At 50.9% G+C, this 11016-nt stretch overlaps 1 protein-coding gene across 1 annotated transcript; it reads left to right on the top strand.

Moving 5' to 3' along the window:
• The first annotated feature begins 68 nt into the window (after positions 1 to 68).
• Positions 69 to 8476, top strand: ALDH4A1 (aldehyde dehydrogenase 4 family member A1). Its single transcript, XM_015882677.2, has 15 exons — positions 69 to 326; positions 1704 to 1797; positions 1870 to 1962; positions 2046 to 2093; positions 2235 to 2390; positions 2592 to 2741; positions 2837 to 2911; positions 3711 to 3898; positions 4146 to 4219; positions 4312 to 4508; positions 5195 to 5242; positions 5741 to 5893; positions 6058 to 6179; positions 7023 to 7141; positions 7352 to 8476. The coding sequence occupies exons 1-15, from the start codon at positions 301 to 303 to the stop codon at positions 7462 to 7464; spliced, it is 1656 nt and encodes a 551-aa protein (XP_015738163.1). The 5' UTR covers positions 69 to 300; the 3' UTR covers positions 7465 to 8476.
• Positions 8477 to 11016: the final 2540 nt, after the last annotated feature.

Below are 11016 nucleotides of genomic sequence, written 5' to 3'. Positions count from 1 at the left end.
CTTTATTTAATTATTTCCCCTTATCTTAACGCTCCGCCCCTTCCTACGTCCCGGCCTCAACCACTGTCGCTCCGTACCCGGGTTGGTTTCCCATCGTCACCATCCCCATCCCGCAGCCCTACACCGGGACCCCACATCCCCACTCGTGTCCGTGAGCCCTGAGCTGTTATAACCTCCCTCCCCTTCCCGTTATCACACAACACCAAATCATCTTCTCCTTTTAATAACCACGAAGACTTTTCGTTCCTCCCCCTTCCCTTTTCGGAGCGGTGCGGGCTCAGCCGTGGGAAGCGGTGCGGGATGTGGCGTGCGCTGCGGGGCCGTGGGTGAGTGCCGGACGATCCCATATCCCCCCATATTGTCCCATCTCTTACCCCATGTCCCCCCATCTGTCCCTCTGCCCCCTCATGGTGACCCTCAGTCTGTCCTATTCCCACTGTCTGTCGTTCTCCCCCCCCCCTCTATCCTCCTGGCCCCCCAGGCATCCCCCGTTCTTTCACCCCATTCCCCCGACCCCAATTGATGCCCTATGGAGGAGGACACGGGTGGGGGAGCTCCACGCGTGTTTGGCTGTCCCCTAACACCCCCTTCCCCCCCCCATTGCCCCCACCGCCCTCCCAACCTTTGCCCCCCTCTCGCTGCCCTCCTTCCTCCCCTTTGCCCCTATGGGGTGGGCGTTGGGATGGCAAAGGTTCAGAGCTGCCACGCTCCGGTGCCCACAGCCCCATTTCCCATCTCATATAGAAACCTTTGATCCGGCGTCTTCTGCAGCCTTTTCAGACTGGGAGATGTAAATTAAGAGATAAAACCACGTTTTGTTTGGGGGGGAAGGGACAAAAAGTGAGTTTTTATATGAAACCAAACTTTGTTGGGATAAAATGGTGTTTATTGGAATAAAAACGTGTTTTATTGTGATAGAAACACGTTTTTATGGGGGGAATAAACCCATTTTAGGAAGAGAAACTCATGTTTTGTTGGGATAAAAACAATTTTTCTTGGGTTAAAAGCACACTTTATTGGGACAAAGGCTTTTTTTTCATTGGGATAAAACACATTTTATTGTGATAAAATGGAGGGTCAGACCACATTTTGTTGGTATAAAACCACATTTTTGGGGGGAGAAATGCAGCTTTTCATCAGATAAAACCCTATTTTGTTGTGATAGAAACACGTTTTATTGTGATTAACCCAAGTTTAGTTGGGATAAAGCTGTGTTTGTTGGGGTAAGCTTATATTTTATTGTGATAAAACCATGTTTTATTGTGATTGAAACACATTTTATTGTGATCAACTCAGGTTTTGTTTGGATAAGCCGAGGTTTTGTTGAGTTAAACCCACATTTGGTTGGGATAAAACCATGTTTTATTTGAGTTAAACCATGTTTTGTTGTGATAGAAACACATTTTATTGTGATTAACCCAGGTTTTGTTGGGTTAAATTCATGTGTTGTTGGGTTAATAACAGTTTTTGGGGGGATAGACCCAAGTTTTGTTGGGTTAAACTCAGGTGTTGTTGGGTTAATAACAGTTTTTGGGGGGATAGACCCAAGTTTTGTTGGGTTAAACCCATGTTTTGCTGGGTTAAAACCACATAGCAATGAAACTACATTTTATTGGGGTAAAACCCCACTTTGGGGGGATAAAACCACCCTTTATTGGAAGCACGGGTGGGATTTCCCCATCCCTCCCTCCCTCCCTCCATAGGCGGAGATGCCTTCACCATGCAGCCATCCAGGTGACCAACGAGCCCATCCTCGAGTTCAAGCCTGGCAGCCCCGAGAGATCAGCTCTCCAGAAGGTAAGACCCCCCCTGCCCCCCATTTTTAACCCATCTCCATCCATCCCCAACGCTGCCCTTTCTGCTCTCCAGGCTCTCGCTGAGCTGAAGGGTCGGACTGAAGCCATCCCCTGTGTGGTTGGTGGGGAGGAGGTGTGGACGTCAGCGGTGCGGTACCAACCATCGGTGAGTTTTGGGGTGAAATATGGCGTTCTGAGGGGTGAATCAATCAGACAGGGAATTACTGTGACTCTGTGTTCTCTTTTCAGCCATTCAACCATGCACATAAAGTGGCCAAGTTCTGCTATGCTGACAAGGTGAGCTCCCCACTCCTGGCCCTTTTCCCTTTAGTTTTCCTTATGGGGATAGCGCGGTGAGCACAGATCCTTGGGCCCTTCACCCCCACTCTGCTCTTCTGTGATGGGCATCTCCTCATTGCTATTATTCCTCTTCCACAGGACCTCATTAATAAAGCCATTAATGCTGCCGTGGCTGCCAGGAAGGAGTGGGACTTGAAACCCATCCAGGACAGGGCCCAGATCTTTCTCAAAGCAGCCGACATGCTGAGCGGCCCACGGCGCGCCGAGGTGCTGGCCAAGACCATGGTGGGGCAGGTGAGTGGGTTGGGGTGAGCAGGAAGGATCTGAGGCCTTGGGAAGGAGCAGTATGGGGTCTTGGGAAGGAATAGGATGGGCCCTTGGAAGGAATAGGATGGGGTCTTGGATGGAGTAGGATGGGGGTCTTGAAGGAGGCCCAGCCCTTGTTGGAAAAGCCAAATCCCAGTGTAATCTGTTGTTTCTATTGGCCATGACCAGGGCAAAACAGTCATCCAGGCGGAAATTGATGCGGCAGCGGAGCTGATCGACTTCTTCCGCTTCAATGCCAAGTTTGCTCTGGAGCTGCAGGGCAGCCAACCGCTCAGCGTGGAGGCCAGCACCAACAGCATGGTGTACCGCGGCCTGGAGGTGAGCAGCTGGTCAAACTCATGGCTATGGGGTGTCATGGGGCTGTAGGGTGATGTAGGATGCTAAAACCCATCCCTTTCCTCTTCCTTCCATAGGGTTTTGTGGCGGCTGTCTCTCCTTTCAACTTCACAGCCATTGGTGGGAACCTGGCAGGCGCTCCGGCTTTGATGGTGAGCATCATGGAGTGGTGTTTCCCCTTTTTGTCCCCAAATCTTAGGGGTCCTGATCCTAAATCTCAGGTTATTTGCACCTGGGGATGGAGGAGCCCTTTGGGGCTGTTTCCAAAAGTGGCTTAAAAACTGGGCACCTCTATGCTCTGCTCAGCCAGACCCTTCTAGACACCATCATGAATTCTGTAATCAGGTTCAGGGGGTGTTAATTAGTCAAGCGTTCCCCTGGCTGCTGGGTAGACCTGTCCATTAAACAGCTTAGATGGGCAAGCGTTGGAAAAAGGGATGGAAAATCTGAGATGTGCCCCATCCTTGGAGACATTAAAGGCCAGGTTGGATGGGGGCCCTGGGCAGCCTGATCTGTTGGGGGCCAACCAGCCCAATTCAGGGGGTGGAAGTGGATGCTCTTTAAAGCCCACTCCAACCTGAACCATTCCATGTTTCACCCATAGGTTGGGCTTTACACAGAGAGCAGCTTGGGGTGCTCTAATAGGCGGGTGCTAATTAAGCCCAGGGTGTTGTCCTCTATGCACTGCACTACTGAACCTTGCTCACAGCCTGCTCATGGTTGCAGTGATGGTGACACAGGGCAGGTCATGAGCTGCAGCAATGCTGGGGGCACAGAGCCAAAGGGGTGGGAGCCCAGCAGGGCCGCTGCTCTGTGTCTTGCAGCCAATTGTGCTGTTTGTTTGGGCTCTGTTAATACATGCCTGGGAGGTTGCTCTGCTCCCTCAGCTGGTATTGGGTCACATTAGGGCTGGAAGCCTCTCCCCGTGCACTCACTGTGCTCTGCCTGCAGGGAAACGTGGTGCTGTGGAAGCCCAGTGACATGGCCATGCTTTCCAGCTACGCTGTCTACAAGATCCTGCTGGAAGCTGGGCTCCCTCCCAACGTCATCCAGTTCGTGCCGGCGGATGGACCCGTGTTTGGTGATGCTGTCACCAGCTCCGAGCATTTCTGTGGGCTCAACTTCACTGGCAGCGTGCCGTAAGTCGGGGTGGGGGAGCACAAGGAGCTGCTTTAACTAAAAAACAAGGAGTTAAAAGGGGAACTTCTGCTGGGTGCTCTCTGCTCTGGGCTCTGTGCGTTGCCCGGCGCTTTGATATCCAGGGTCTTATTCTCACCAACATGTCTTCCATGTGCAGAGCATCCCTGTGCTATGGGGTGTCACAGCAGGGCCAGGACCCTGTCACACCTTTCCCAAGTTACCCACAGCTCTTCCTTTCTCCCCCAGGACTTTCAAGCACCTCTGGAAGCAAGTATCCCAAAACCTGGACCGCTACCGCAACTTCCCACGCCTGGCTGGAGGTGAGCTCACATTTTGGGGACCGCGGATACCCCATCCTTATACCTCATGCCATCCAACTCCTCTCTTTCTCCTTTTTATCTCCACCAACCAGAGTGTGGGGGGAAGAACTTCCACCTGGTGCACAGCTCGGCCGACGTGTCCAGCGTGGTGAACAGCACCCTGCGCTCCGCCTTCGAGTACGGAGGCCAGAAATGCTCCGCTTGCTCCCGCCTCTACGCCCCGCGCTCACTGTGGCCCCAGATCAAAGAGAAGCTGCTGGAAGAGACCAAGAAGATCAAAGTGGGAGACGTGAGTGGAGCTGCCGGGCTGCTGAAGGGCTTTGCGGCTCAGCGGGTGGCTGATGGGATTAGAGACTGCGGTAACTGGCTACTAATTCCTATTGAACCAAGCTTTTTATCCACTGGTTCTCCCCACCACCACCCCTCCATCTTCCCCCCCCCCCTTCATCTTTTTTTCTTTTAGTGATTAGAAATTAACTTGTAGCCAGCATCTGCGGGAAGGATTGTGCAAAGAGCTGAATACTGCGGGCTAATTGAAAAAGGGGAGGTTGGTCCCTCCAAACGGAGGTGTGCTTTGGGGTGAGGAGGGGTGCCTTGTTGTGGGGGTTTCAGTCTTAGAGTCAGCTTTTTTGGCACAGTGTTGACCCCAGGCCTTGGTGGTTGACTGCATGTGCAGGTCCTTGTGCTTCCTCCACCACCTTTCAGCCCAGTGTGTTCATCAGGAGTGACCCACATTGGTTGGACGCAGTGATCTCAGAGGTCTTCTCCAACCTTAAGGATTCTATGGTCCTATATATGGTGGGGTTGGGTTGATGGTTGGACTAGATGACCTTAGAGGTCTTCTCCAACCTTAAGGGCCCTATGAGTGGGCACAGTAGGGGTAGGTTGGCATGCTGAGTTGGACTGGATGATCTTGAAAGTATTTTCTAACCTTAATGATTCTGTGATTATATTGTCTTATCTTTGCCCCTGCAGCCTGTCCAGGACTTTAGGACCTTTTTCTCAGCAGTGATTGATGACAAGGTGAGCTCATGTGTCCTGTCTGCATGGAGGTAACACCACCAGGATGCTGGTAGGAGCTTGGTTAAGTGGGGAGCAAAGCTTTGAGCAGAAATCCAGGAGAGTAACAAACCCAACTATCACATATTGCCCCATTCCTGAAGATGTTAAAGGCCGGATTGGATGGGGGCCCTGGGCAGCCTGGTCTGGTGGGGGCAACCAGGCCATGGCAGGGGGCTGGGACTCAATGATCTTTAAGCATCAATGTTCGTTATGGTCCCTTCCAACCTAAGCCATTCTATGATATGTCACTGCTTCCTTTGAGAAGTGAGATATCTTGCTGGGAAACCATCTCAGATATAAGGCTCAGTGCACAGGGCTGTATTTCCACCTCCCAGCCTTCATCCTGAGCTGGAAGAGAGCAACGTAGTCCTGAAAGCATCCCCCAAACCTCACCTCCAGCCCAACTTCAACAACAAACATAAAGTTAGGTACCTTTTTCTTCATCCTTCCTTTCCTCAGTCATTTGCACGTATAAAGAAGTGGCTCGAACACGCCAAGGCATCCCCCAACCTCAGCATCTTGGCTGGGGGCGGCTGTGATGACAGCGTTGGGTACTTTGTTGAGCCATGCATCGTGGAGAGCCAGGACCCAAGAGACCCCATCATGAAGGAGGTGAGAGTGGGGAAAACACGGGGTGTGGATCCATAACTCGGGCAGCACGTTGGCTGTTTGATGGCATTAGTTAACCTGGTGTTAACTTTTAGATGCTGGCGGTTGGAGGTGGCTGGCTTATATTAAATATCTGAGTTGTATGATTTGTGTTTGTGGTTTTTCAGGAGATCTTTGGACCCATCCTCACCGTGTACGTGTACCCAGAGGAGAAATACCAGGAGGTGTTGGAGCTGGTCGACACCACAACACCCTATGGCCTCACGGGGGCGGTGTTCGCCCAGGAGAGGTGAGCAGGGACCGAGTGGGGACAGGAGGAGGGGACAAGAGGAGGGGGTAGGGGGGGTTGGTCCTCCCATCACCTCCCAGCCACCAGTCAGTGCTCCAGCCCCTCAGGGCTTGCATGCAGGGTGCTTTTTTAGGTTAGAAACTGGTTTCGAGAATCCTTTTGTTTTTTGAGTTTCTATTTACCATGGGAAAAAGAGATTAGAAGAAGAGAGTTATTTATTTCGTTACTTAAGAAGCCTAGGAGAGAACAGAGCACTATCTCTAAGCAATGGGGAGAGCCAGAAGCTTTTTAGATTGTATACAAAGCAAGTTGTTGCATTGTCTTGTATTGCATCATTGCGTTGTGTTGCTTTCCTATTTAACACTTTTTGTTGTTGTTGTGAGAAAGTTTGAGGCTCAGACAAGACAGATGGGGAATTAATTTTTCAAGGATTACCTAAGAATAAACCAAATATTAGTGAAACCAGGGAGCAGGTGTTGAATAAGTAACCTAGGAAGTCATTAAACCCAACTTACTCGTCATTAGGATGAGTTGTCCTAACATAGAAGGTCAGTAAGTTGGGCTGTCCTTGGACTTAGGTGTAAAGAACTTCATTTTATAACCAAAAAAAAGTCTTGGAAAGGAATTAGAAGGGAGAACTGCAGTCATTTAATCGAATTTCAAGCACATAGATCCCATTGGATTGAGAGTTGAACTTGGCTTAGCTAAACATGCAGTCCTGGAGGTACATGCCAAGGAAAGCAGTGCCCAACTTTGTTGCCATTGGAGTTGGGGTTGGAGCAGAGGCCCCCAGGCACGTTTTCATCATCCCCCCCAAGCTCACATCCACCCACCCCTCCCCAGGAGCATAATTGAGGAAGCCCGGAGCCATCTGCGCAACGCAGCCGGCAACTTCTACATCAATGACAAGTCAACGGGCGCCGTTGTGTTCCAACAACCCTTTGGGGGCTCCCGTATCTCAGGTGAGACCCTTCAAAACCCCCTTCTTTCATCAGCACAATGGGATGCGTCCCCTCCAACCACATCTTTCACCCCGAGGTCCCAAGGTTCTACTTCTCATAGAATCACTCACATTGGGAAAGTCCGCTATGATCGCCCAAGTCCAACCATCAACCCATCACCCATCCCCACTAAACCACATCCCTTGTGTCCCTTTTTCCCCCTCAAAACAGGAACCAATGACAAGCCTGGTGGCCCCCACTACATCCTACGCTGGACATCTCCCCAGGCCATCAAGGAAACCCACGTGCCTCTGTCAGACTGGCGCTATGCCTACATGCAGTGATGCCTTCCCCCAACCCGTGCCCTACTACTGATGCTCGACGCACACCGCGGCTTCCTGCCGCAGCCTTGAAAGCACTTCAAGCTCTTTAGCAAAGGTTTTCTTTTTAGGGAGTGATTCTTTTATTAAATGAACTCACACAAAGAATAATGTTAATAAAACAAAGGACAGAGTCGGATGCAGCAAATCCACAGAGCGCAGTGGCCTTTGGGAATCGATTCCTTTGCTCTGTGCTTTAAGAGGGCAGTGCCCCATGCAGGAGTAGCACTTCTTCCACTACATAAGGGCTTTTCTGTTGCATATCTCAGAGCTAGCAGCACTGTGCCTCTGCAGAGGGCTTTGAGCTCACCAAGGGGTTCTGGATCCAGTTCCCCTTTATCCATCCGGTGAGTGTCCGATGTCCTCAAGACATCCTTTATCCATGGGCAGAGCCTGGCACAGCAAAGTGAATGGAACTTAGGGACTTTCAAGAGATCTTGGTTTGGTTTAAGCCAGCGTGAGATGCAGTGGGAGCCTTGAGCCTTATCTTTTCCTTGTTTCTGAGCAACGTCTGCAGGAGGCACGTTTTGCCAAGAGAGGGCAGCTGCGAGCTCGGTGCTGCTTAGAAATTATCCAAAGTGCCTTATTCCACTGCAGAAGGCACTTCCAAGGCTGCATCCCTTGCGTGGGCTCAGCAGCTCCCATGTTACCCATGTTTCCTTACCCATGGGGATGCCCAGCTGTCCCATGTCCCATCATTGAGCCTTGGACATCGACTGGAGAAAGCAGAGGGGTTTTTTAGCACCCTCAGTGCCACTCTGCACAACTGGCTGCAGCATCCCTCAAACCAGAGACTATCAGGATTTGCAGATAGTGTGGCTAACCCTGTTACAGCTGCTGCAATAAGCACTGAAGTATCGATCTTGTCCGTGCCTGGGCCGGTATTCAGCATGCAGGTGAAGAATGAGTTGCAGTAACACCTGCAAATCCAGGCTTAAGTGATGAAAATCGCAATAAAATGCATTGCAAAAAACTTTCTGTGCTGTTTTAATGAGTTATTTCTTCCAGTTGTTGCCAGAGGATGAGCTGAGACAACGCACGTGTTCGGTGCACGCAGTGTTTTGAGCAAGGATGAGAGCAATGCGTGAGAATGATAACACCAATAGTAGCCATCATAATAATAGTCATAAATAATGATAGGAAATGATGATAATAAATAATCTCCCATGGAAAACTTCTCCTTGCAGCCTTTGGGAGGTGAAATAGCTTTGGGTGCTGAATACAGGGGAAGGGGGCATCTTTGGTGCCCTGTGCCAGGGGAAGCCAGCAATTAGGGGAGCTGTGAGCTACTGCCTTCGGCTCAACGTCTTTTAGGACTTAAGGGCAGGGTGTCAAGTGGATTTTTGAGCCTTAACTCCGAATTTCATGGCTTTTGTGGCTTCAAATCAGCCCCCTAATGCTATTGAAGCAGTTGGCTTTTTGAAGTTGGGAGTGCACCAGGGGGGGATCACAAGCTTCCTTGGGTGCTTCCATGCCTGCAGGGATGGGGAAAGGAATTGCCTTTGAGGAGAGCGATGGGGAGAAGGGAACAGCTCTTCTACCTCTGGAAAAATAAGGCATCAGAGGAGAAGAAATTATCAGAGAGATGCAGACAGCGCACATCCAGCCCCACAGTGGGACTTTCCCACAGTGCAGATGGAAAACCCAAGGAGCAAGAAGGGGATGGGACGTAGATGTTGGCCCTATTCAACAAATAAACGTCGTGTTCTGAGGGAGCAGCCCCTCCAAAATGCTGCAGAGCCATGGAGAGATGATAGCTAATATTTGGCATTTTTGTGCTAAAGCCCCAGGTCCTGGAGTCATGAGAATACAGCAGGATGTCAGCCTCCAGCTAGAGTAAATAAAGCCTGGCTTCCATCCTTGGGGCTGGAACTGAGCGATGTGACCCTTTGGGGCCAGAAGAAAATCCCAGAAAGCAAATAAAGGGGCACAGAGAGCTGCAGACCAGCCCGCTCCCACCTATGCCATGGGATGCTCTGGATTTCAGGGACTCCAATCCCACCCGTACCCCCCCTCCAGTGCCCTGGGGATCAGCATCACATGCAGCATCGCATCCTTTGGGTGTTTAAAATGTATCAGCAGTGCCATCATTGCTGCTGTTTTCCATCCTATAGCGATAAGGCATCAGCGTGTACACAGCACCCAGAAAATTACCAACAAACACCGCTTCCCCCCCCCTTTCCTCACACCAATTATTAACATTATCACAGAGGCGAACCCGCTCAGGCTCTATTTTCATTTAAGATGTTCTTTCTTTTTCTGTGCTTTTATATGTGTTAGGTTTTTTATTTGACCCCCCCCCCCACTCCACATCCTGGAGATCACAGACGTGACATTTCGGTGCCGGCGCCGTGATGCCAGGCAGGCAGAGTGGGTGATGAGAATTGATTCTCCCCGGATAGTGCCATCCAAAACCTTTAATCGGAGCAAGATCAGCCCTTCCAGCAGCTTTCCTTTATTATTATTATTGTTTTTAATTGTTATTTTTTGTTTATTTTCTCTCCAGCCTACGATAATGCACGACACCCCCAAGTGGGGCTCAAGGCATAATGGTGGGGGGAGAGAAGAGCAAATTGAGGTGGGTGCATGGATGGATGGCTGTGTCCATCTGAAAAGGTACTGTGGGGTGTAGACATTAGGGTGAGTTGGACTTTGGGCTCCCAGCTCCAAGCATCTCCATTGGTGTTCCTTGGGTGGGATAATGGGATGGTGTCTCTGTTGGGAATGGTGGCAGGGAATCCTTCAAAACGGGTCCTGGTGGTAAACAGAACCCCTGTATTGCATTTATGGCACTCTCTGTATTCACAGCTGTGTGCCAACACCAGGGAATCCCTTCTTGGTGTTTTGGGTGCAGAGCTGTGCTGTGCCCATTTCGCAGATGGGAATGTTGAAGCACAGCAATGGAAACAGCTGCACACAGACCCCACTGCTGCCCCATTGCAAACAGCAGCAGAACACGGGGCTCCCAGCCTTTGGCTCTATCCACTGCAGTGACGCCACCCTCCAGGAATGTACCCCCTCCCACTCCATCCCAGTGCAATGCTCTAATCCAGGGGACACTTTCAGACAGCTGCACTGCACAGAGCCCTGACATCAGCAGGCAGCTATGAGGTCTGCTTGGCACAGTGCTCCTTCTGTAGGGCTAGCTAGAGGGGGGGAAACAGGGACGCATGTGCTGGATTTCATGTTCCCTGTTAGGGAGTGAAGATGAGAGGAGGAAAGAGGGAAGGAGGAGGTGAATCGCTGCCTTTTCTCCTATTCTGGCTACTGGATTGGGGACTGCCCAGCCTTTTGTGGCAGCCCCATCCCTCTGGGGTGAATTCAGACTCCCCTAAAGGACACAGGTGCCCATTAAGCCCTTGATCCTAATTAAGACATGATGTATGTCAGCGGTGCTGGAAGCTGCTCCTGGCCCAAAGCTCCCCAAGAATCCCCATCTCTGATCATCTTCATTTCCAAGCATCCCCATCCCTGAGCACCTCCATCCCTGAGCATCCCCATCCTCAGACATTCCCC

The sequence above is a fragment of the Coturnix japonica genome, chromosome 21 (assembly GCF_001577835.2).
Source record: "Coturnix japonica isolate 7356 chromosome 21, Coturnix japonica 2.1, whole genome shotgun sequence".
NCBI classification, from domain to species: domain Eukaryota; kingdom Metazoa; phylum Chordata; class Aves; order Galliformes; family Phasianidae; genus Coturnix; species Coturnix japonica.
This window is presented reverse-complemented; position numbering and strand designations above follow the sequence as displayed.